The 27,094-nt window shown below is 38.6% G+C and overlaps 1 protein-coding gene and 1 pseudogene across 2 annotated transcripts in view; both read right to left on the bottom strand.

Moving 5' to 3' along the window:
• The window catches only part of LOC144651418 (uncharacterized), a 52,125-nt pseudogene extending 36,605 nt beyond the window's left edge, over positions 1-15,520 (bottom strand). The window contains exons 1-14 of the transcript XR_013570312.1: positions 15,430-15,520; positions 13,420-13,568; positions 12,530-12,781; positions 11,807-11,971; positions 10,842-10,955; positions 10,378-10,503; positions 10,109-10,205; positions 9,487-9,705; positions 8,693-9,069; positions 8,303-8,470; positions 2,757-2,867; positions 2,321-2,440; positions 1,072-1,162; positions 582-956 (exon numbers count right to left, since the gene is read on the bottom strand). The product of XR_013570312.1 is annotated as an uncharacterized LOC144651418 (transcript). The remainder of the gene's footprint in view (positions 1-581; positions 957-1,071; positions 1,163-2,320; positions 2,441-2,756; positions 2,868-8,302; positions 8,471-8,692; positions 9,070-9,486; positions 9,706-10,108; positions 10,206-10,377; positions 10,504-10,841; positions 10,956-11,806; positions 11,972-12,529; positions 12,782-13,419; positions 13,569-15,429) is intronic.
• Positions 15,521-22,432: 6,912 nt separating this feature from the next.
• Positions 22,433-24,702, bottom strand: LOC144651488 (roundabout homolog 3-like). Its single transcript, XM_078511434.1, has 2 exons — positions 24,077-24,702; positions 22,433-23,778 (listed from the first exon to the last, which is right to left on the bottom strand). Exons 1-2 carry the CDS (start codon positions 24,456-24,458, stop codon positions 22,634-22,636), a joined length of 1,527 nt encoding a protein of 508 aa, XP_078367560.1. The 5' UTR covers positions 24,459-24,702; the 3' UTR covers positions 22,433-22,633.
• Between the last annotated feature and the right edge of the window lie 2,392 nt (positions 24,703-27,094).

Raw genomic sequence — 27,094 nt, 5'->3', positions numbered from 1 at the left:
TTTTTTAGTTTTTAGTTAAGTATTTTAAATAATTTTTAGCTTAGCATTATTAATAGTATTTAAGGTATTTTAATTGTGTCCCCAATTAGTCCATAAGGGCTAAACACACAGACACAGAAATAAAGTTTTTTTCTTATCTTATCTTAAAGTTAGTTGGGAGAATTTGGTATTTAATGAAAACAATATCAACAAACTGATGATTTCCATTATTTCATTGCCAGTCTGTTTGTAAAGAGAAAATAGAAGATGATCATTCCTCAAATCCAAGGGTTGAATAACAATGTGTTAAATTTTCCAATTTGGTTCTGGACGCTCCAACCTTATGCAATTATTGGACAATTGTAAATAGCTTCAACCACAGTTGCTCCTCAATAGCCGTTACATGGCTTATATTTTGTGATACTACTAATTTAAAATGTTTTTCTTTCACGGCTTTTACTTTTTTTAGACCTTCCTTCTTCCACAACACGAAAGAAAACAGAATGATAGATCATCTCTAAGTCAACTTTACCATACCCCTCGATATAAAAAAAATTAAACTAAGATTCTTGCTTTGACCAAAACGCTGATTGACATCTTACCTTTCTTACAAGTGTACTGATGACAATCGCTGCACCGCACATCATTCCACTCGTAACTGTGTTGCACACCAAGTGCGTGAACACAATCTTCTTCTCTGAAATTATTTGGCTGATTTTGAGCCCAAGCCGTAAAGTTTCCTTCTCCTCGATCCGCCCAAGTGAAGTTGCCTTCCACAAATCGATCATTCAACCCCAGCCAAGACTTTGCACCATTGTGTCGATGCTGCAAGTACACATTCTCTTCATTGCTGTTGACATCAACAAGGACGGAGTCTTCTTGTCGACATTTTTGCAATGCTGTGGTCCAGTTGGCACATGTTTGACTAGTAAAGTAGCAGAAGCCATTAAAATAGTCCCATCCAGGATCACAGATATCTGCAAAAAATAACAAACGTTTGTCAGCTGTTTCTGTCAATAGATAAAAGAAGGTTATATCGACGTTACCCGATACAAAGTAAAGAAAAGTGGTTCAGAAGTAGTATTCACTAACCTGTTAGGACCACATAGCTAACTGACACAGGATCATATCTTGTCTCGTACAATTCTTTAACACAGGCTCTGAATCCAGAGGCGTTCATGTTCTGCAATTGCATAAAGTTAACAAACAGTGACCACTACCATTACCACACCAACACCAACATCACTCAATAGTTGACGATGGCTGCAAGGGCTGTTCCTTCTACTCATCTTAAATTTTTATTTAGTATCATTACATTTTTAGCGATAATAATTCGATATTTACACTTTTAGACCAACTTTTTTTAAAATTATTAGATTAGCATGTTTAGTATTAGTCCAGTCCCTTAACTCTCTCTTCCGCGCGCCCTTTATAGGGGCTGAACCCAGGTGCGCGAAGAGAGAGTCCAGGATAACTTGCATGCGCATGCGCCAGTTTTTCCCCAAAAATTGAGGGAAAACCATATTTGGCAGCCGTTTTGAAAACGCGCGCGCACAGATGACGAGTTCAACTACGCGACCGTGTACTATAGCAGGATCACCGGAATTACTTTAAAAAGCCAAGCTTTGCAGTCAGTGTCTGTTAAAAGCTAACGGCCAAAACAAAAATCGCTGTCTGTCAACTATTCCTAGTATTTTGTAGCTGTTTATTGAATTGGTTTTGGATGCAATTGAGCACAGATTTTTTTCTTGCATTTATTCGCGCGCTCAGTCGCGTAGTTGAATTCGTCATTTGAGCGAGCCAGTTTTAACCTGGCGCCCACGTCCCAAGCAAGTGACGCCACACTCCTCGCTTCTGATTGGTTCGTTCTGAGCATGCGCATGCAATTTATCCCGGACTATCTCTTCGCGCGCCTGGGTTTAACCCCTATAAAGGGCGCGTGGAAGAGAGAGTTCAGGGACTGGACTAGTTTAGTATTTGATTAACGATTTATATTTTACACATTTTTTAATATTATCAAGTGTCATTTTTGTATTTTTCGGTCGTGTTCCCAAATTAGTAAGGGAATCTTCCATAGCTAGGTGGGTTTGACACTCTAATAAAGTTCTTCATGTCATCCATTCATTCACTAACAGTACCACAACAACACCACTGCCACAACTTGCTGCTGCTACTAATGTCGATGTCCGCAGGGGGAGCTGGGATACTGATAGATTATCGACGAGATTAAAAAATATTTTAAAATGTTACTTTTTGGTTTTGAATGTCTTTCTTTAAGATTTATTATCGACAGCTTTATCCATAATTGTCAGTGTACGTGTACAATGAAACAAAGTTTTACCTCAATCCACGCCGTGATGCCGTTATGAACTGGTGCCGAGTTTCCACTTGCTGTTGTGCTGTGATTGGCTGATACAAGAACTGATGGGGTTGTGTTATAACTTCGTGTAAACTGCACAAACTGTAATATAAACAAATAATTAAATCTCAATACATTGTTATTTTAGTGACTTTTATCAAAGCATATTTTATTCACCTGTATAGCCGGGCTAAGGTAGTTTCTGCAAATGCGCTCTCTTAAACGTTCAATGCACTTTGGCATGTTATAGGCAGGGAATTATTTCTGAGAACTTCTTAATTTGTTTGCCAATACAGTAATAATACTTATTAGTCCGAGTTAACCAAAAGTAAACAAGTGCAATGATAAAGTTTCTTTCTTTCTCTATCTTCCACGCAGCCTGTTGATTTTGTGTTCATCCACATTTCTGTAAACTTACCTCACAGTAAGCGTTGTTATTTTCATCTGTTGGTGGGTTGGTGTTTGTAAACTTAACAGAGCCATGTTCAGTAAAGAGCGGCTTGTGTAGCTTAGAAAACGCCAACCAGTTCTGCAAATATATCAAAAAGAAAGTGAGTAATCAGAAACCTACAGCAAACACAAACATCGCTACAAGAACCACAATTTTATGACGCGTGCAAGGTAAAAATTAATATTTCATATTCATCTCTCCTAACACGTATTCGTTCCTTTATTTTGGAAAAAAATCTTAGCATGGCGAAAAAGAACATCTACGAAAAACCCTTACCAGTTTTCATCACAGTGGGTTCCTGTTCTGGGGAGAATTAAAGCTGCCAAGTTCAGTACTTTTAACTATCCACTTTTCGATTGCATCGAGAACCTTTGTGCTCAATAATATATTCATGATAGCTGACTTTGTTTTCGAATTCCGCATGGGCAGTTTGCCACTTGGGCATAGCGAGTGTTCAAATATGAAAATGGTTTTCTTATTAAAATGATGTTTTAATGTTTTTCGAGACTTGTTATCCCCAAGTGGCAAACTAGCCGTAAGGAATGCGAAATCAAAGTCAGCTACCTTGAATATATTATCAGGCACAGGGTTTTCATTGCAGTCGAAAAGCGGATGGTGGGAAGTACTCAACTTGGCGGTTTTATGTCTCCTCAGAATAAGAACCTACTGTGACGAAAAACTGGTAAGAGGTTTTCTAAGATGTTCATTATATTTTTGCTATGCTAAGTTTTTTTCGAAAATAAATGAACGAATACGTGTTAGGAGAGATGAATATGAAATATTAATTTTTACCTTGCACGCGTCATAAAATTGTGCTTCTTGTTGCGCTTTCTGTATTTGCTGCAGGTTTCTGATTACTCACTTTCTTTTTGATAAGGTTTTAGGGATCATTATCCTTGCAGATGACCGATAATTTGGCTTCACTGTTCCGCTATTTGTGCGTCAGTTGGCATGAATGCATTAGCGTAGCATTTTTAAATAAAGTTTTAGCAGTATTTCGTGCAGCGAGTTGCATGGTCAGGATTGTCATGAAATTTCTTGATACAAAACTTGAGAGTTCTGAGGCTTATTTGCTAAAGTTTAGAAGAAATCTGTCGTCGGGTTTTAAATGTATGGACATTTTTGGTAAAAACTAGATTTTGAAAATATGTTCAAATCTCAAAAGTTTTTATTCCCACTGAAAATCGAATGCCATTTCCCGTAAATTCGAACATTTTACATTCAGGACGCAAAAATTCGAAGAAATCGGTGAAATCTTTCCTGCCATAAAGCGCGATTCAAAAATGCAACCATCACGTAAATAAATAGGTTCGGGCCACCTTAAATCCTGGATTAGATATAGTCGGCTTAGAACAATCAGGTCATGCATTGCAACATTATGAAGTCGAAGTGCAGGCCCGTAGGGTGGATTCTGTGGAGGGGGGTTCTTCATTTTTTGGGGGTTATTTTTTTTTGCGCGCGAGCCTCTAGGGGGTCTAGGGGGTCTAGGGACATGCCCCTCCCCCAGGAAATTTTGCAAATTTAGATTCTCTCAAGTTTCATTTCCTGCATTTTGACATCATTTCTGAGATGGGGTGCATCTCCTTTCAATGTTAGCTTTTCGGAAAGTAGTTTTTCATTCTAGAAATTCTGAAATGTTCAGAAATGACTGTGTGCATTTAGACAGTTTTCAAAACACAAATATTTAAATTACATGCGGGGTGAATGAGTGTTATACAATTATGTATTTTAGAAACAACAACTGAAAATGTTCTATGTCTTAGCAAGTACAGAATATCTGTTTGTTCCCGGGGGTAATTCTATACCTTTCAGAAATTTTGGTTAGGTTTATTTTACAATGCTTACACACTGTCTTAGACTAAGAGCTTTGTCCAGAAATCCACAAAACAACAAATACGCATGCTTGCTTATCAAGCCACCTAACACTAGTTCTAATAGACCATTTGCATTATGACGTAAATGCGCAAAGACTTCTGGTAGTTGTAGTTAAGTTCGCGGGAAATTTTGAATCGTCATCAAGCTGGCTTGCCCAAGAAAATCGTGATGGAGGTAAAGAAAATTACTCTCACCGAAGAAGACGTCCCCGTAGCTTCATTTAAAGGGCAAAAAGCAACCTCTCAGTATAAAACCAAGTCCGTTAAAATGAAAAAAAGTTATGCAAGAAATTGTATATTTGCTGGGTTGCGTTTTGTAGTGAAGTTTCAACGAGTGTTTCCTCCAGTCGAGTCTTAAACCCCATTTACACGCGCAAAAAAATCGGCACGGCACGGCAAATTTTTGGCACCGTGCTGACAATTTTTGGGCACGGCACTCCCAATTATCGACGTGTAAACGTACCGGTCCCAAAAAAAATGTGGCACCAGTGCCCAATTTTTTAGGGGTGCCGAGACTACCTCCAGGAGGTAGTCTCGGCACGGGTAAATCGAGGCACCGTGCCGAAAACAAGTGTGACGCATGCGTTGTTTCTACGAAAATGGCGGCCACTGCGTCATTCTCGCCCCAAGAGACTTTGTTTCTTTTAGTCACGTGGTCGGCGAAAAGAGTACAAAAAGAGAAGTTCTGGGGGATAAGAATGCCACCGAGGCAGAAGATAAGAGAAAGCTCCCGCTCTAAAAAAATCACCGTAAGTCAGGCACTTCCACAATCACTGCAAAGAGCCATTTATTTTTCAGACTTTTCAATCTTCTTCTTCTGATTTCGTCAACTCCTTTCAGATGTCGATTTGTTTTGCCCCTGAACACTCTTCATTATGTTGAATGGTCGACAACTCGTTCCTTTCCGATAAAATTCGCGTTTTGCACTGAAAGCACGATGAACTATCACAGCAAAACATTTTGCTGCCATTTCTCGGCAAGGAAACCGATGGAAAGTAGGGGTGCCAAGATAAAAATTGGTACCGTGCCTAGCAGGAGAGAACCTTCTTGTTTTGGTCGTGTAAATGGGCAGTGCCGTGCCAAAATGGTTTGGTCACGGTGCCAAAAATTTGCCGTGCCGTGCCAATTTTTTTGCGCGTGTAAATGGGGTTTTAGTCGCGTGGTTATTTAATTAAATTCCTCAGTAAAACTTTTGCTTGCCAGGTATTTTCAAATAATATACGAAGACGCAATATTTTACCATTTCTAAACATGGGGAAGTACAGTACATGATGTCTACACTCGTAAAGATCTTTGAGGCTCACCTTTCGAGTCGCACAAGTAATCGTTAAACAACAAGATTATGCCGGGAAATAAAATTATATTTGCTCGCACGGCCCTCGCTCGGATTGAAACAACAACTGCTACTCGACGAGTTGACATTTCCAGTACAAAAACAAGAAAACTTCTTTGTTAAAGAATATTGTAATTACAGTTCTAATTTGACGAAAAAATACAATTTTAAGATAAAAACAAATAATCTGTATTCAACTGCACAGGGAAGTTTTGATTGATCAGCTTGAAAATCCTTTATGATTGACCCTTCATGATTCATCGATGAAGCTCGATTGAACGAGGAAAATTATTTGACTCGTTTCTCTGTCTCACTGTAAAAACAAATTAAACTGACCGTCCCGTCGAGCAATCATGATATACGGTAAATTTTCTAAGCTTTTCAGTGAAGAATTAATTCACCTGCGATCGATGGAAGCGATCGTTTGTTGAACGTCTGGAAATAGGTGATGAACAGTCAATGGCTTGCCTTGCTTTGACTTGATTCCACACAAATTTAGTTATATCCTCGACTCGTCCTTTCAAGCAATCTGTTTTCAGTGCGCGATTTTTTGAAGCTGTGATATTTTAAAGCTAAAATTATTTGCGAAGAGAAGTTGTCGGCCGCGATGAATGAATTTCTACCAAGTCAACTCCGCCACACAACGTACATATCAAACTTACTTGAACACGAACAACATTTGTCTGTCTTGGTTAAAACACAGAACTCAGTCAATTTTCATTCCAAAGCTATCATCCTGTTTTCTATATTTTTGACAGGTAACTGAAAAAATAAATGTATAAACAAATTTCGAAGCGACAAGAGCGTAAAATTAGCAGCTCAACTTCGGATCAAAATAAAAGTCCTGGATGTCCAACTTCAAGCCAGAAATGGTGTTTTCCCGCGAACCTAACTACAACTACCAGAAGTCTTTGCGCTTTTACGTCATAATGCAAATGGTCTATTGCCGTGGGCGCCACGACAAGGATGGAAAGCAAGACTAATTAACAATTATTCCATGAGCCCGCGTTGGATACGAGGTGGTAAATAGCCAACGAGGCGCGAAGCGCCGAGTTGGCTATAACGACTCGACTCTTAGTCTAATTCTTTTCAAGTTTAAATCGACTGGACATTTCATTTTGATGTAAACGAAGTTATAGAATGAAGAGGCGCGAAAATTTCTGGCGCGGTGTTCACTTCTTGAGTTGAATGAAAAATACGAGGAAAGCAAGCAAGAGAGTTTTCTTCAGAAGATTTTCCTCAAACAATCTCCTCTAAAGTCGTCTAATTATCCTGTAAATTGTGACAACAGTTAAGATTTACGAGAAGATCCGAAGCAAAACTTTTTCTGGAATTTACCAGTCTTGTGCAAGTCGAACGAAGCAAGTGTTTACATTGTACTTCTTTACGGCTCGACGGCTGTCATCAAGATTTGAAGCGAAACTGAGCTCAAAATGGAACAGGTTTATTGAAGTATGAAAGGACAAAACCAAGATTGAAAGGTAACAAACTTTACTGAAGTGCTGAGCCTAGTTTTATGACGTACACTGAATGAAACTGTGTCAGTCTGACGTTCTTTCGTAAATTATTTGCTGCTTTTCTACTTTATTCTCTCGCTCTTGTTGTGCGTTCAGTTTAAAAGTACAGTATTATTAATTACACTTTTGTTTTGCGTAGTTAAATTTACTATGGCATTTCTGTGGTTTTTGTAGGCACCGCTAATTATTTCTTGTTCATAAAGCTCGCCAAATTTGCTGTTCAAAACCATTTTTTGATGGAACTGTCGCTTCCCGCAGAAAATTTTAGCTTGGCAACAGTAACGCAATCATTTTCCAAATAAGGTCAAACTAAGGTATACGAGCTGACAACCGGGATTGAGTGAACCAATTAGAATGCTAGAAATGCAATATCCGTGGCTGAAAATTTAATAACATCAATTAACCAATCCAAAAGATTAAAACTTCTCATTATAGTGCCAAAATGTTGCGGCTTCCTCCGATAATCCTGGCAAGAAAGGTAGTCGTCCGTGTAATCGACCGGTCAGTCTTTTGATTGTCTTGTGTAAATTTTTGAAACCCCCAAAATTGCCGACTTCAAAAATGTTAGGGGGTTCGTTCAAACCCTTCGAACCCCCCACCCTACGGGCCTGAAGTGCTACAACTATTTACAAGAAAGAGTTGAACAACAACTTGCGAAAGAGAGAGGTCAGAATGAAAGTCGGTTATTGCATTTTTGCAATTTTGTAACGGGTTGTAGGTGGTTAAATGGTTAACCTTTTTCTTCACGTATAACTTAACTAAACTATTGGTCGTGATATAAGTACGTACCACACTAATATCTTTATGCTTTCCATCAAAGTTTTGTAATTCTCGGAGGCAGACTTTAAATGAGTCCTTGGTTACTTCCTCTGTCCAGATCAGCGCGGCATCATACCCAATACCAGTCCTTAGATGTTCTGATGTCACGAGTACTACTGGCTCCTTCTTAAACTTGTCCTGCATTAAGAAACAATAAGATAGATGAAATAAAAAATTAAATGTCTTTTTGAAAACTTGCATAGCGTTGCGTTACTTTAAGTTTTAATGGTTTATGCTGTTCGTCAACCATAACTTTCAAACAATGCACAGTCACTTCAAAAATTAAAATTAGATGTATCTGTTGAAATTTTACAAAAACATCTTAGAAAAAGAGAATAATAAAAAAAAAAACAATCCAACCTTGGCAAAAGTCACATCTGCGCAATTTGTTCCAGACCACCATTTCTTCATCTTTATATCTCCCGTCATTCCTTGGTCCGGTGCTCCCTGATATGCCAGCCAACCAACAATCGCAAATGGATTGAAGTTCTTTCTCTTTCTCCCAGATTGCATTGCGCAAACTGTGAAATTCTTCGTATTGATATTTTCAGTCCAGGAAGTTATGGCGTCGTGGACAGTTTCAGTATCGTTCAGACCCATGTGATTGACTGTTATCTGTACATGAACTTGCTTGTCTGGATAAAACCGGTATGGCGGGAAAGCGACCGTCTGGCAGCTTGAATCAGACCACTTTGGAACACGAAGAAGTTCCACTCGACCACGCTCAATTGGAAAACCTGTTAAAGAAATTAAAAAATGACTCATTTTAATCATTTGCTTTGGTTGTCAAAACTCGAGTTGCAAACATGATAACAGAATTTTTAAAGAGAAAGTTGACATTTTCTAAACCATATCTTATCAGTGAACAAGCGAATAAGTTACAGATGACAAAACCTTTTTGAGCAATGATACGCGATACTCTTATAATTCTTCCCTCAGAAAAATAAACGAGCATTCTCGAATTGTTAAAAGTGCAGAGGGCAACAGGCAGTGGGCTGATATTCTATCCAAGAGATAACAAAAGTACTTCTAGTCGTTTTAGACAGCAAAAACCCACAGTTATCTGTTTGCATCCATAAGCCATTTGGCTTTTGAGATTCATAACGTTTAGCACAATTTTACTTTTTTACCATTCAACAGACACCCTGACTTACCCTCACAGCTTCCTGGGTGATACACAAGATTATTCTCAAGTCCTCTACAGTAGTTCAACTCGTGCCAGCATTTGTTGTCGTATGTTGTACCATTCGCGGTGCACACTGGGTCCTGATAGGAAGGACAGTCTTCATAACACACACAGCGAGCTTCATGGGCGCTGTAAGTTTTACAAACGCCAAATGAAGGACAATGCACGCCCAGACATGGATTGAGATCTGTAAAACAAAAGAGTATAAGAGTAAGTCTTACAGACCCCAAATGAGGGACAATGCACACCTAGGCACGGATTGATATCTGTAAAACAAAACAGTATTGGAAAAAGCCAAGATGTACTTTTACCGCTTTCAAGACTTGCTGCATTACAATTCGATTTTATAAACTCAACTAAGTAACAATAATAGACGGGCATAATATACGGGCCTTTAATCCCGTCATCAAGTGCGAACGATCTATATTTAGCACTGTAGGATAAGTGCATAACTGAACATCATCAGTATTAATAACTCATTGTTAATTTGTAGATCGCTTTTACTGTACTTACTTACAACGTGATCAATTGATTAATAGGCCATCCTTAGTTTTAGTCAAGTTTTAGATTATAAACAGCTAGTAACTAACCTCCAATTACAACAAAACTAACAGACAAAGGGTCGTGTTGGGCTCCCGTTCCACTCAGGTCTTTTACGCACATCCGCATGGATGTGAGTCCAACTTCCTAAAATGAAAAAATAAAATGTTAACTGAAGTATTGTGAGTTTTTATCATTGTTTTTACAACAGAGTTGAAATGCATCTCTAACAGGTTCAAAAGTGTCTCTTGGCTGTTAACGCGTAGGTGTTTAAAACAGCAATGAGGGCCAAACTGCCATAAATAAATACATGTCCTACCTCAACCCAGGCCGTGATAATGTTGTGCTCTGGTAAAATGTGTTTTTTAACTTTACGATCGTAATAGTGATTGACAGACACAAGGACAACTGGCGATGTATAGAATGTTGTGTTGAACTGCACTTCCTGTGAACAGAAATAGACAAAAAAGGTGACATTCTAGCTACAGTGCAAAGAAACGGTACACAGTGCACTTAAGTCCCAATAGTTTCCTGTATGGTAAGATTTTACACTAAGTTAATTTCACAGGATTGTATTGAGACCAGCACGCTTATAAAAATCATCGTTTGAAGACGTTAATTATAACTTGTTGGTTGGATCTTAAAAATTGCAAAAGCTCATCATAATGCAAGGCTTATGCAAAAATATTAAACAAAATGTGTAAGGTGTTTATTGTTGTTGACTGAAATGAAAAACGACCAGGTGATTGTTGTCCTATATGCCTGCTTATCAAATACACTCACTTGACAGAAGCCATAGTTGTCTTCAGCAGTTGGATTTCCTGTGTTAGGGAAGAACGATTCTCCTGCCAGCGTAAAATTCAAATCAGAGCCGTTGCCATGGAAAGCAAACCAATCCTGTCGGGCGAGAAATATATATAAAAGAAAAAAAATGGAATCAAAGATTTTCTTTTCAGATCAAGGGATTGGGTACAAAGTCAAATGCAAACATGTGATTTTGCCTATGTGGGAGAGAGTAAAAGATCGTGGAATTCGCGCGGCGCAGAGCACAAGCCTGGCACAAGATCTAATAACGAAAGCGCAATAAGATTTCACGCGGAAACAACAGACCATGACATTCATCCGGATTATGTAAAAATTTTAGAAAGAAATGTCAACAATGGGAAACAACGCCTATTCCAAGAAGCGCTACATTCTATCCAGGACATTAACTGTGTGAATGAGCATGTGCAATTCCCACAAGTTTATTTAACATTGGGTACATCCCTAGAGACCGGCGGTGTATAAAAAACTTATTATGCAAAACTGAACCAATTTTAACTCTGATGAAGGTAACAAAGAGTTACCGAAAATTCAGTTTTATACGTTTTTACCAACCGATTTTAAGATCAGATACAAACCAAATTTTTATTATTTTCATTTTTTTTTTTTTTATTATTATTTCAGCTAATTCCAAATAAGAACGATTAATGATGAACAGAGCATAACGAGCCATAGCGATAAACTAACTGGTTTAAATAACTTTTAGAAAATTGTAGAATTGAAGATTCTTACTAAAATATCGACTGCTCCACCCAAAAAATTTGCTAAAAAGGCATCGTGTAGCATTTTAAGCAGCAGCAAATTTAAAAAAATCATTTTATGGTGGAGTGGTGTGTTAACTTTCATTCAAATTTAGCTCCCATTCGAACATTAATTTTAAGTTAAATCTTTGCAACTCTCAAAAATGTCCAAATAATTTTACTTACCACAATTGCATCCTGGTGTTTCCCGTCGAACTGGAGAAACTCGCGGATGCAAACTTCGAAGGATCCGGGCTTCACATTCTCCAACCAGATATACATGGCGTCATTAGGCGTTGTACTTCGAGTGTACTTAGCTGAGACAAACACAGAAGGCTTTCCACCAAAACTCTGTATGAATTCAACGAAATTGTGTTAGAATTAATAATTGTGAGAGTCAAAGATTTCAACTGATGCAGTTCTATTGTAAGCAGTGAAGGAAGAAAATGGGGGCTGAAATATTACCCGTGCTTTTTCTTAGCACGTTGACAGTAATAGCAGAAAAATGGTAAAGATCGATCGAATGAAAGCACTAAACAGTCCCTTTTCAATTGAATAACGAGGGTTTTGCTTGCACCTCCTCCCCACTTCATCCCCTATTTCCTTTTAATTACATCTATAATATGTCATTTTTATAGGATTGGCTAATAGAACTGATGCTAGAACAACTCGATGAAAAGGAAGGAATAAAAAATGACTCGAAAGTGTTGCTTGAAATTTTGTTGCAATAAATCGTTAAAAGGAGCATTTTGGTGCATTTACTTTCCACCTTACTACAATAAGTAGTTGCTGAATTTCTTTTTAATATTTAGCTATCAAAACAGACAAACGAAACTGCAATTTACTTTTCTATTAAAAAGTCATATTGATTTATAAAGTTTTCTCCATCTAACGATATTGATTTCTAACCTGTGAAAACGTGACTTTCTCGCATTTGCTTTCTGTTGTCCATATTCCATTAAAAGTAACACTACCATGTGTCATTTGTGGTTGATCTTGGAAAGCCAGCCAGTTGATGATTCCAGTTCCATTTGATCCAATGCCTGACTCACGTGCACACACCTCAAATCCACGTGTACTGACGGATTGAACCCACATAGCAGAAGGAGAGTGAACACGTAAAAACTCTTCACCATGGCTCAATGACACGTGCACCCGAACCTAAAGAACATAAAATAGAAACTAACATTAGCAACACATATTTTATTAAGAAAAATCTTGGAGGCTTAAACTAAGATTAAAACCCGAAAAACACATGGCTGACAATTGAAAGTTTTACGCTTGTATTTTCAATAACTCTAAACATGCAACTAAATTTGCCTAAAAAACAGTTTTCAAAACATTTTCAAAATAAACAATTCTTGTTTTGAGTTTAGTTACCACCTCATAAAGCAAACTTCTGTTTATGTAGAACGGAGTAAAGGCTATGCCTAATTCAATGAAAAAACATTTTATATCTTTCAATTCGCATTCCTGCTTTCAGTGCATAATGCAGCCAGCGTAAATAGTTGTGTTAGGTCTGGAACTGAAGTAGACAATTTTAAATTTCCTTTAACCTGCTGAGCCCTGCCATATATTTAGACGCATAAGCACCACTATTTGGAAACTTAATGCTGAAGTTTTCTTCGCTGGACTCATATATTGCGGCATAGCAGCCATAGAAGACATATATTCTTTTAGAAACTGGCGATTTCAGAAAGACCGCATCAAATTGTACCAATCACAACTTGCCAATATATTTTTCTTTAATATAAACTGTTTCAATATCCCATTGATTGCCAGCTGCTGTGCACACAAACCTTTCCTGATCCACTGAAGACATAAGGAAATGCAACGTTTGTGCAAATAGGCAGTCGACAATTTGTAGGAGGTGAACATCCGTTGCTGCAGGGCCAGTCTTGAAACGTTCTTGACACATTGAGTTTGCCACTTTGCTGCAGAGAAATCCCTGTACAGAAAGAACGTCAAAAATTTAATGACTGAGAAATTAACTAAGGAATTCGTCGCGTTTTAACGTTAAAACGGGGTTAAAACGTAATCATTAGATCAAATAAGACTTTAAACTCAGTGAACTTTCAGTATTTATATACATGTAGAATAGTTTATGCGAGTGAAACACTATTTATGACTGTGAGGTGAGCTTAAAAAGCCAAATCAATGACTTAACCAAAATGTCGCAAACTCTTAGCAGCTGTAAAACCACTTAAAAAACAGTCATTGGAAATTGGATTTGCGACTGACTGAAGCTAGCAATTATTCAATTATTGTTCAGTTGTCGACTTAAGGCAGATTCGCACTTTGTCAAACAACGGCTGCTTATAAAAACACAAGTTTCATATTTTTGTCAGGTCTAAGGTGTTACCGGATAGTTTCGAAAGATCACCAGACATTCGTAGTTCTAGCCTTGTACTATTAACTTGAGATCGCGCTTATCAGTTTTTTCTGCGCTGTTGATTAAACACGCGACCTGCTTACAGAAAAAATAAGATTGCAACCTTTTAGCCTTATCGTGGGTTTACTTTGAAGTGTCCACTTCACGAAATAAAACGAAAAGCTGTACGTGTAGTGTTGAAATTGGAATGAAACCAAAGAAAAACAATGCACAATTAAACTGTTTGAGGAGATTAAGAAGTGATACAAATTAGCATCAAAGCCTGATTGATAAAAGAAAACATTCATAAGGAGCCGACAAAAGGATTGCCCATTGAGGCATTTTCTAATCCAACCAAATCCTTCAACGATTTGTAGGCGGCTTGGGCAAGTAACGAGGTTTTTTTAAAAAATTCGCATGGGTGTTCGAACAGATTTTTATATAATATACGTCTTGTCACACCCTCCCGCCCCACCCTCGACCACCTCAATTCCTCCCATAAAATTAAACACGATGTGGTGTACCATTTGTTGAACGTTTTCTTTACCTAAAACAGTAAACTGTGCATTACAGAGAAAACAGAACATCGACTTTTCCAAAAATCCATTCGCGCTCTGAGGCACGAATAGTCAGCTGTAACACAGCTGAAAAAAAGTAATAAAATGAGCAACTTGCAATCTTTAGTAAATCTTCAGTATAGGTTTAATTCGTCCAGAGAAAAAGGAATTTTATAGCTAGCTTATAGAAAGCGAAGTTAATAGATCGTGTCCACTTTTCAACAGTATCTTTCCAAATCAAGGCTCTCCCTTTACACGAGACTAGTAGTCTGTCTGTGACAAGACAAAATCCTTAAGCTCTAGATCTTTAGCATAAAAAAAGACCCACATAATATAATTTTCTTTTGGAAAATGTTCTATGCTTCATCCGGAAAAACAAGCGAATGTTCCCCTTTTCTTCGTATTATCTGGGAGGCGTGTCGACCTCGGCCTGTTGCCACATAATTATTAAAAATTTTGATAAAAAGTTGTTCTCATTGCTGTTGTGCCGACAAGGAAAATTTGCCTTTCTGATTTCTAAAACATCACGAATACAAACTACTTGATAAAATGACATGATGTGTTTAGGACACATTATCAGCTCCCAAAGATCGATCGAAAGACAATACCTCTGCTCCTGCCTGCATGCCTTTGAACAATGGTTTCATTAACTTTACAAAGTGCTGACAAAGTTCAAACGTAAGCAAAGATATCATCAGTGCAGATTTAAATTTTTGAGGTATTTTACAATCGAGGCACAGAACAAAATGAAATCGGCAAAAATCTTTCATGGTTGGAATGAAACAGTAAGATTATTTTAAAGGAATGTTGCATAGTGTTGCTTTGAACTTTATGTAAAATACCATTTATCTAAGAACATGGATCAATGACAGTAGACTTACCATTTACTGTAAAAGTGAGACTCCCTAGGATGACCAAAAGCAGCAAAACTGAAGGCGAAGGTGGAAGATACATTCCCAAGCGCATCTTGACGAGTCACTAAAGGTGCACTGTTCTCTGGGCCTGTCAGAGTCTTGATTTATATTATCTCTTCAAATGGGTTTCATACGTAAGCAGAAATATTACGTTTCCACAAGAATGTTTTTAACTGGCTTTTTTTCAGGTCAGGTTAAGATAACTTTGAAGAAATCAAGTGAGGCACGATCGTGTGCGGAAATAACAGCACAACCTAAAACTATCGAGGCAGAACACTTTATTTAATAACGCTTTTTCTCCTTCTCTCCTGGCTCAGTCTTCTTGATCACAACTCCTTTGTGTCTGTCTCTGTTTTTCCTATAGTTTTCATATCCTTTAGCTCTCTTCTACGCTTTTAGTTTTAAAAAATCAGTACTTAATTGGTTTTGAAAGTGTTAATTACTTGTGCTCCCTTATTTATTTTCTTAGCAACTAATGGATTTTTGCGTCGTCCTTCACGCGGGTCATTTACCAGTTATTCTTGGTCTTTTATTAGAGAAAGAATTTAATAAAGTTGACTCAACAAAGTAAAACAAAATAAAACGTTTGTTTGTGTAATGATAAAAGTAAACAATAGACAGCGTCCATAAAGTCGTGAAAGGTTTTCGAGATAAATGCTACAATCCAAATTTATCGAAACCAATTAATTGAACTTTGTTAAACTTACAGGATAACTAGCTAGCTTGCTGTCAAGGTAGAGACAATATGTCGCGCCAAAGCCCAAAAAAATTAAAACACTTCCCTAGAAGAAACTAGATATTACTGTTATTCACACTACGCAAATCGTACTGAAAATTAACATCTAACTAGACAAGAGAACGCGGGAAATAAAAATAACAAATAAATTCACACATTTTCGGACGGCTACTGTACTTTTCTGTGCATAAATGGTCGTCATTCATCTCATGCAGACTGTGTTTTGGGGAAAGGGCTTCAATTAGTGGTGGGGTTTGGGTTTAGAGGTTGTGTTACACGGGACAACTTCCAACAACTATTTTCGCGCAACATCGCGTCAACCGTTTCGTGGTATGTTAAACAAGTCAATTTTTCGCGGAACATCGTACAAATGTACTTGGCAACGTGCATGTTACACGAGACGATTTTCAGCGCAACGTCGACTCGCAACATTTCGCGTATCCAAGGGACGCGCGTCCAGGCCATGTTGAAAAATTCTGGGAAGGTGTAATGTGTTGCGCAAAAAATCGACGACGACCCTGTTACACGAGCCAACTTTCTAAATATTAGTCATCTTGCATTGCGAGTTTTTGAATTGGGTTCAAATTGGGTTCAAAAACTCGCAACGTTTTTTTTTTGTATTTTTTGTATTTTTTATTTACAATTTTTACATTAACAAAAAATGTTGCGCAAAAATTGTCTCGTGTTACAACGCCTTTACGCAATAAAGGTTCAAATCCATGAGCGTTAGGTTTAAGATTAAAAGAGTTACAATAAGTTGTATTACTGACACGGTGTGATTTGCGAAGCCGAGCCACTTTTTAAGTGGATTTGTTTGTATATCGTCTTATAAATTTGGATTATGTCTGCGTCCCCAAGTTAATGGATTTCCGGCACACTGTTACAGCTGACCGAGACTAAATAGACACTTACATCCAAGCAATTTGCTTAATAATAATTAGCTTCCGCCCTGAGGCAATGGACTTAACTCGTTGCAAGACCGAGGAAAAATCAAACCTTACGGGCTTTTTACTTATCCAACAATGTTGGTGTTGATATCAGATCCTTTTAATTCGACTTCAATAGTAATTGTCAAGTGTGCATTCAATCGAAGCAAAACGACTAAAAGATTACGACCTCTGTTAAGTGATCTTAAGAAGGTTTATTTTAACAACACTGAGGGGAACCTTAGTTTGATAACAACGAGATCATTTATCAAGTCTACGTACACGTGTCTATGGAACTCTAACATAGTCGTGATATACGACCGATGTTATAGCCTGTTCCAGTCATTTTGTCAGTTGGGAAGGAGCGCGAAGAACTAACAATCCTCTTTTTGTTTTTCACTCCACCTTTTTCACACTGCTCCCAAATGGAACAGGCTACAACATATACTACTGAATAAATATAATCGCACTTTAAACAATGTGCTTTCTTTTCTGTTAGAATGTCAAGTATGTCCGGTGCTGTTGGTCGATAAACTCCTATGTCAATGACAATTCTTGAATAATTCTATGTGCATTCTTGCCTCGTTTACACGATCCCTGAAATTAATCGCACGTATTCATGTGTGTGCAGGCGAAGTGTAGATTCGACATAGGTGTTGTGCTGCCTCTTTCAGTGTAGTTCTTGTATGCTAATATTTTTTACACTCAATTTTATTTTCGTAGACGTAAAATATAAATAGAAACTGATTAAAGACAAATGAGTTACTAGCTTTGTCCATGTCCATATGCGACCTATACTTCTTAGCAAATAGGATCTTAACCCTGCAACGTTTTAAATAAAGCATGCAGCTGTTTTCTTGTTGCGGCGTTTACATTTGCCTACGCATATGGAATGTCTGTTGGGTATAATGTTATTAGGGGATGCACGCTCCTGTAGGAAAAGTATGTAAACTGTCCAGGGCCTGAGAGAGATTTTAATTTCACCAGGGGAGAAGAGTGGGAGGGGGGGGGAGGCAAAAAAACCTCACCGAGTCAAGTGTCACCAGATCTGTTACAGACTACACATCTTCAGAATGACAATGAGCGGGAAGCGCATTTGTTGCTTTATTAATGTTCTAAACCTTAGCTGAATCAAAATCGCCTCTCCGATTAGACAATAAACTTTGGCCGTTTTTTCGTTAACGTAGGAAAATATCTCAGTTAGAGCGAGTCCAATTTTCTCGTGCGCGAAAAAAAAGTAGAGACGCAGCTGCAGTATATTTTACACGCTCGCGCTGAAAAGGGGAAGATGTGGAATTTTTCAATTTTTCCAGTGGAAAAATTTAATGAATGAAAAACCAAAACAATTTCCCTTTGATGCTAGTTTCCTTAATTTTCCTGACATTTACACCTGGTAACCTATCGGTATTTTTAGCGAGCGTCTGTTTAAAGTTCTCTATTACTTTCCTGGCTTGTTTTTATGGTAAACTTGAGTTAGTCAATAAAACTGCTGGAGCGATCTGTGGCATAGCTTAAAATATAAAAATGTTTAAAACAGATACCCTAAGGATACTCTAAATTTTCGATCGCCTTCTGCGGTCTTCTTCAGAGAGTGATGGATTTTGCAAGGTTCGCAGAACTCTAATAAGTTGCATTGACGTTATTGTTCGTTGCCCCCCTGGGGAGCAACTAGCGATGCGTAAACCCTTGGGAAGGGCGCTCTTTCGTTTATAGTGTTTTTGTCGAGGAAAGAATGTAAAGACTCCAGAAACAGTCTTTTGTTCTTGCTCCTTACACCTGTTTCAAGAATTTCGGCGTAACTTGGATGTATGTCGTGACCGATTTCTGCATGATGTTTAATCGCGGAGTTGATATTTCCGTTTGTTCCGGGCTTGTGCTCGGCCCCTCGCGATTTCCGGCTTCTTTTGCTTTCCCCAACGTATGCAAATGAGCATGTCCTGCAAGTCACTTTGTATACGATTCCTTTCAGCTGCTCTTTATTCGGTCGGTCCTTGGGCTTTTTGAAGATATTTCCTAACGTTCGTGCTGGTTTAAACGCTGTCTTGATGTTTTCGCGGCTCAAAATCCGTCGAACGCGCTCCGACACTCCTCTCACATACGGGATGGACGTGTATGCCTTCGGATTCTCCTGGGTTCTTGGTTGCGTGTTTGTTTTGTTTGATTCGCCAGCTGACTTGATAAAGCTCTCGAGATAACCAGTAGCTTTTAAGTCATTAATAACGCGTTGTTTCTCGTTTTGGCGCAGTTGTTGTTGGAATGCACTTAGCTCGGTCCATTAGAGTCTTAACGACAGCTCTCTTGCTTTGCGCCGGGCTGTGTGAATGGAAGTCTAAATACTTGCTCGTATGTGTAGTCTTGCGGTATACACCCACCTCGATCCTACCATCCTCATTAACGGTGTTGTTGGTGTCCAGGAAGGCTATGCTGTTCTTGCCCATAGTTGTTGTAGGCATCTCCACTGTAAACTGAATGTTGGCGTTTATCGAGTTTAAGTGGCTGTGAAAAGCTTCAACACCGTCTCTCTTAATGCACGCATTCGAATCATCGACATAGCGGCGCTACCACTTTGGTTGAAAGGGCGAAATTTCTAACGCTTTCTCTTCAACTTCTTGCATTACAACCTCTGCGATCACCACACTGACTGGCGATCCCATGGCACATCCTGATACCTGGTGGTATTGGGTTCCCTCGAAATATACAAAATAACTGTTGTGCAGCAAACAGGTTGCAAATAAAAATAATAAAGACAGAATTGGAGGGACCTGAACTTGTGGCTCATCAATTTTATTAAGAAGCACCTGCCAAGTAGTGAATCTTTGAAACGTTTGGGTTGGTCTCCGATGTTTAGGTTCAGTGATTAGTGAATAGGTTAAGTGGGCTTGGCATGTTAGGAAATAACAATATTCTACAGTTGTAGAATATTGCTGCTACATACACGCGTTAAGATTAATTAAATTATAAAATGTTCCTTTTCCAGCAAGTGGTCACAAAGATAGATAACTATTCAAAGTGGCTATAAGCCACTTAACTCGGAAAATTTATTATGAAACAAGAATCGAAAACAACAAACTGACAAATAGAGATTTGCTAAAACAAATGATATTAAACTTTCCACAATTCAGATGACTTCACTTAGTTTCATTGTCATCTAGCTGCTCAACGAGAGCAGGCCGAAAGGGTATTAAAGTGATAGAGTTCCCATCGGTTGCAAATTGTTTTCTTTCTTCTCATTTTTCCTTTTTGTTGTTTGGAAGGTTGGCAAAATAATAATATCATCAGAAAAAATAAGTTTTGGTTTATTTCAAGAAAACTGACATTAATACAATATTTCGGCTGGTAGTTAAGCATGCATGTACCGTATTTATTCGGCTATAAGCCGAGACCCAATTTTTCCTTGAAACTATAAAACAATCCACGTACAGCGAATCAACATATTCGTTAAATCACAACTATGTAATTGAAAAACAACAAATCATTGATAAAGAATGAATTCATTAATAGAACCGTACACACGCGTGACAAAACATTCACCTGAGTTCAGAATCCCATCTCAAACAAACACGCATTCTTCTGAAGAATTAAGCAGTTATCGATCATCATGCCAAAAGCTACTGGTTTTCAAACAACTAAAACCTTCAAATTGAAAGTTGTTGCCGAGGTAGAGACAGTTCAGAACAACTGCAAAATCGCCAGAGAATACGGGATGATTGCTGATGATTCAGTGAACTGAGTGAATCTTGTCCGTCGTAATTCGCCAAGTTGCTAGCGAAAAGATCAAGCAGATCAAGCGGGTGAACTTTAAATGTCATCAAAACGAAACATGTGCTGTTACCAGTATTTGTCGATTATCCTCAATCCAATCAACCTCTTCTGAAGTGCTTTCTTTTAGCAGAGAAGTCGTGGTATTTTAAGTTTTAGCTTTTGAACAAAAATATTACATGCAACCGATTTCTGTCAGATCGTGTTACAATGTTTACCAAGCGCGTGGGAAAGACCGCTTCTGATTGGCCAGTTTCTGGTGTCGCGACAACAAGTCAAATAGATCGATTCTTTCTTGACCCTTCTTCTCTTGAAAAGTCACGTTAGCAGTGATTTTGCAAATTTAAAACTAAACTTAGAGAAAGGAACAGAAGGAAAGGAACATAAATAGTCTTAGGCAGAAATAATTTTTGTAGTAGAGATTTCGAGGAAATTGTTTAAGACATGCGGGATTTCGAATGCCCTCGTCAGTTCAAAAGACGATCACGTATGCCGACAAAACAATAATATTCCAGAGCGAGCCGATGGAGGACGAGTTCCAGCCTAAATAGCGACGAAAAGACGAATAAAAACTTAATTCCTAACGTTGCGTCATTAAACCAAATGGATTTTTTAAAGGGGCCGCTAAAATAAAAGGTAATCACCAAGAATAAATACAAACGCTTGTTAATTTTCGTTTGTTGATGACCGCTCGGCTTATAGATGAATATTTCATTCAAATTGAACTCTTTTCTAGTACCATCTAATTTTTTTCGGAAATACTCGGGGATAAATCGAACCCCAAATTTTGTTGAATTTTAACCAGTTCTCAGTAAGATTTGGTGAAAATATATAGTCTTTGTGTACTTCATATATGCGCATGCGTTCAGCACGAAATTCCGTGTGCTTGGGTCTACGCCTGGAAGAATGCATACCACAAGGAGAACATTGGGTTTTCAGAAACAAATATATATCCTTTGTGTACATCATATAAAGTAACACAGATAAAACTCGCATTTTAGCCAACCCCCTACCCGCTTTACAAGATTAATTGATTAATTCAATTTGATATTAATTAATTAATTCAATTAAAATGTCTAACAGGAAACGAGTGAAGGAGTGAGGGAGTGAAGGAGTGAAATTGGCCCTCTCACCAAAACTCGGAATTTTCCGAGTTAAAAAGGAACACGACGGCCTCCAAAACAACAGGACCAGTCAAGCTTGTCTATTTTCTGTTTAAGTGAGTAAATTGATTTGGAATGATTTTTTACTAAACAAGGCGGACTCTAAAAACTCTGGAGTATTTATACTGCTGCGGAAAACAGGACCCAGGGAAATTTTAGTGTGCTCAGCAGTTGCTATCCCGCGCCACCAAAGCGTAAGTCAACATTCTTCAGGTCAAAAGAGATTGCATATGCGATCACCAAAATCGTTGGAGCTTGAAAGCCTAAAAAGAAATTTAAAGGGTTTACAGAAAAATAATAAACTTAAATGATGCTTGGACTGGTAACAGTACAGTTGTTTATATTTACATCTCACTGAGTGGCCCAGAGTTCATCATTTTGTTAAGGGAAAAATCTTGATACAAACGAGACCATGTTTATTTTATTGTATTCTACACTGTATATTTTGTAACCCTTACATTCCTGTACGGAAAAGTAGCCTTCTAAAAATGTATTGTTTATTACAGATAATTAGCTTGTCCTGGCATTTTCGTGATAAGAAGGTAAAGATCGATTTTTTCTGTCGCGAAAACTAGAGATTAAAGCTTTTATACTATGCCATAACATTTCAGTTTTCCCAGTGTGTGGTAACCTTGCTCGTAGCTAGCGGCTGTATCGCCAAACCTCAGCTGTTTAACTGGAAGGTGTGTCTTGTCAGTGAGGAGACCGCTGTCTTCACGCCATACCTGGTCATTCTTATCACAGTTACAACCATATCTAGGATTCGCACATGAGTTGGTCATCCCGCATGCGCACTTACCACTGCCAGATGTTGCTCCACCCCAGTAAGTCATCTTACTGGAATCACGTGACACCCACCAGGCATATACCCCGTAACTCAAAATTACTGAGTGATGACATTCGTACTTGATAAACTGTTCACAGTGCGAGGAGACTCTGGTGAGACTCGCAAGCTGGGACAGACTTGCTCCTGTGTAATGAATGTCACGTGTGTAACTACCTTTTGCTTCATATCCCTGTACGTGCGTTCTGCTTTCACTATCGTGACTAATCACTGTCACGCCAACGCCATTCTTGTCACTCATGTCACAGTAAACTGTAAATGGTGCCAAGTTTCCCGCGCCATCTGGATCAATGACGTAATTTCCACTTACTCTGCTAACGAATTTTCTTATCACAGAACAGGACGCTGCATTAAATGGATAATTAATTTTGACTTTTGATTCTACTGTTGTCAGAGCATTAGTTGCTCTACAGGTGTAAAATCCTTCGTGCGATTTCTTGATGTTCCGAATAAACAGTGTTCCATTCTGTAGAACATTGGACTCTACAGAAAGTAAAGACTTGCCATCTTTTGTCCAAGTAATCGTAGTTCTAAGGTCGCTCTCGGCCACACACGGCAGGTGAACACTTGAACCAATCACAGGAGTCACCTCTTGAGGAGGACGGACTTTGAACCGCAGTGGAGAGAATATTACGACCAAAGCAGTGTTTGTAGCTGATCCCAGAATATTCTCTGCCTTACAGATGTATATTCCAGCGTCCTTTCTTGTCACACTGTATATTGTCAGGGTTCCATTCATCACTTCAGTTCTGTCTTCAGGCAAACTACCAACTGACTTGTACCACGTGATACTGGGAAGAGGCTGACCAGTAGCAGTGCAGGCGATGGTGACGTTTTGTTTCTCTTCAGCCATCAAGCGATTGGATGACAATGAAAGTCGAGGAGGAACTGTCGAGAAAAAAGAGAACTGTATTTCCTTGACCAAGCACTGAACGTGACATAAATACTCTTTTAATAAACAAGATTTTACCATGAAACGGGATATATTACAATCGAAATGATATTTCCCATTTATATTATATTTCATTAAATTCTATATAGCTTGCCTATAGCCCATCTTCGATAGATGCCTTCCGATGTATATTTCATGTGGCGTAACTTCATCTGACAAAAGAATTAACCTGGGTTGACTGCGTTTTTTAGACTATATCTGCTGGGAGGTAAATGTTTAAGTTATGCAACTTACACTGAACAGTTAATTTCGCCGAGGCATTTACTTGTCCCAGCAAATTTTCAGCTCTGCAGCTGTAAACTCCGTCGTCTCCAGGCCTAACGTCCGTCACAATCAGAGCGCCACTGGACATCACCACGTGACGTCCATCAGACCGGAAGCTAAACGATGAATTCAGCTTAGACCACGTGATTTTTGGACTTGGGTTACCATCAGCCGTACATTTCAAGATGGCTGTCTGACTTCCATTAACTGTCATTCCAACAGGACGCTGCAGCAGAGATGGAGCCGAGATGGACTGGCCCGGTTCACCTTTGACGCCTTTCATACCCGGCGGGCCTCTAGGTCCCACAGGACCGCGGTCCCCCGGCATTCCAATATCTCCCTTTATGCCCATCGGTCCTTGAACTCCTATTGGTCCATGTTTACCAGGAGGTCCGTTTGACCCGAGTCTCCCTGGGGGACCTGGTCTCCCTCGGGTTCCTGGTCTTCCTCGTGGTCCCGTGTTACCTTTTGGTCCTGTGCGGCAGAGCGTGTGATCTTTAGCACAGACTTGGTTTTGCAGCAGACCGAGTTCTTGTTTGATCAGTACTTGTACTTCAGAGGCTGTTAGGGTCGATTTTTGTTGGGAATCATCAGGCGAAGAGCGTTATAGCCTTGAAGTTTTCTCTTCTCCACCTGAAAAATTAGAGCTATTTATTCAAAATCGTGAACTGCGAACCACTCTTTGCCATTTAACGGTTATTTGATGCAGTAATAGGACCTTGTAATAGAGACTTCCGTTTTTAGTAGATTGTTATTTTGATTATTTGAAGCGAAGGAATAGTTCCAACGCTGTGGGATGCCATTTATGATATTAAAATTAAAACGTTTCGGAACTCTGTAGGTTTTAATATTTCGGCTTTAGCTGTTTATGTAAGTAAAGTATATGAAGACTGCAGTAACAACGATCCGAATGAACTGCCGAGTGAACAGCCAAACATGTGCATAAGCACATGAAAGGTCTGAACAAACAGACCGAGCAGACGAAGGTCCAAAGTGCAGAAAACCATCCATAAGACTGACTGACTAGAGGGTTTATTGACTAGATGGTAAAGAAAAGTCCTAATAGTTATGTTTGTGTAAGAAACAGACGCAATGACTGGCTATGGTGGTTTACTTAGTAGTGATCTGTTATCCTTATTTAATTTTATCGAATTATGCGAATTGTTATTTTAAAACGAAAGAATAGTTCCAACTCTGTGGGATGCCATTTATGATATAAAAACCAAAAAGTTGTGGAGCTTTAACTGTTTATGTAAGTAACGGATATAAAGACTGCAGTAGTTACTTGCAGTAACAACATTCCGGATAAACCGCTCAATGAACAGCCCAACATGTGCATAAGCACATGAAAGGTCTGAACAAACAGACCGAGCAGACGAAGGTCGAAAGTGCAGAAGACCATCCATAAGACTGACTGACTAGATGGTAAAGAAAAGTCCTAATAGTTATGTTTGTGTATGTAACAGACGCAATGACTGGCTATGGTGGTTTACTTAGTAGTGATCCGTTGTCCTTATCGGTCAGTACAAAATGCAGATTGCAGACTGCAGACTGGGTACAAAATGCAGACTAGGTACAAAATGCAGACTGCAGACTGCAGACTGGGTACAAAATGCAGACTGACATTTGACAAGTCCAAAATATTCGTTTTCAAAAAATAAATGCAGACTGAGGCCAAAACAATGGTCATTTAAGGAGGCTCAAAAAAAGTTTATAAATATTCGACGATTTAGTTAGCCTTTCAAAATAAACCGCTTTTCATGAAAGAGAAATTTGTTCTTTTTCTTCAATCTTTTAGTGGTTTTATTTATAATATTGACCACAGATTGAAACTCTTTTCGAATAAAATTCATTTCAAGCGGCTAGCAGGAAATTACTACCGCTAATTAAATATGTCGCGACATCTGACGGGTGGCATCGCAAATGTTTCTCGGCTTCTCTTTCGCCGTGAAAGAAACGTAAACACAGCAAGCACGAAGAGTTGAAAGTACCTGGTAATTTTTTAACATGAAATCTCGGAAGTTTCTATTCATTGTCAGTGTCTACTCACAACATCAAGCGGCGGGTTGGGCATTTGAGACGTTTCTAAAACAATGCATTCCGATAATATAACTCCTGATATATAACTCGTTTTCGCTTTCCGCCAACAAAAACATTCTAATTACTCTGAATTACTACAGCGCTACGAGCAGATGAAGAGCAACATAATTTTACCAGTAAATTTCCTCAGGAGAACTTGTCAGCCTTTGAAAGCAGAATGAATCATGGTTAAATATAGTGAGAGAAATAAACGAGATGAATTTTTAAAAATCACTGTCGAAGCAATGAATTGTGCGACAGCGTGAATATTTGAGAGCACGACTTTTCACGGCGTGAAATCACTTTACATCGTGGAATTTTCACGACATAAAAACTTTTCCATTTTTCAAACTCACGTACTTCTGCAAGCTAAGACTTTGCCGTACTTACTGCGGATCACTTGAAGTAATTGCTGGTGTTGCTTTGTTCTGAAGAAGCGCAAACTGTTTATTATTTGATCGGATCGGAGTGATGCGATGCTTACTAGTCGAGCATATTTTCTTCTTTTGCGGTTAATGTTTAAACAAACAGCGTGTCACGCGCGCACTGTGTTCGTTATGAATGAAGGCCAAAGTCTTCTCCTCTGCGTGTAATAGCCTGCTCGGAAAACTACGCTGGCTTTGTGTGTATAAAATGAAAAGCGAATGCGTGACAACCGGTAATATCACGTTATATTATCACGTATAACACGAAAAAAAAAACAGTTTTAAATGTTGACCAGTCTGCATTTTGTACCCAGTCTGCAGTCTGCAGTCTGCATTTTGTACCTAGTCTGCATTTTGTACCCAGTCTGCAGTCTGCAATCTGCAGTCTGCAGTCTGCATTTTGTACTGACCGTTGTCCTTATTTAATTTTATCGCTTAGGTAAATTACCATTATTATAATTGGGAGCTCACTAATAAGTTTTCT

The sequence above is a fragment of the Oculina patagonica genome, chromosome 4 (genome assembly GCF_052425735.1).
Source record: "Oculina patagonica isolate OP01 chromosome 4, crgOcupat, whole genome shotgun sequence".
Classification (NCBI taxonomy): Eukaryota; Metazoa; Cnidaria; class Anthozoa; order Scleractinia; family Oculinidae; genus Oculina; species Oculina patagonica.
The sequence above is the reverse complement of the archived record's forward strand: the minus strand, read 5'-3'. Positions and strand labels throughout refer to the sequence as shown.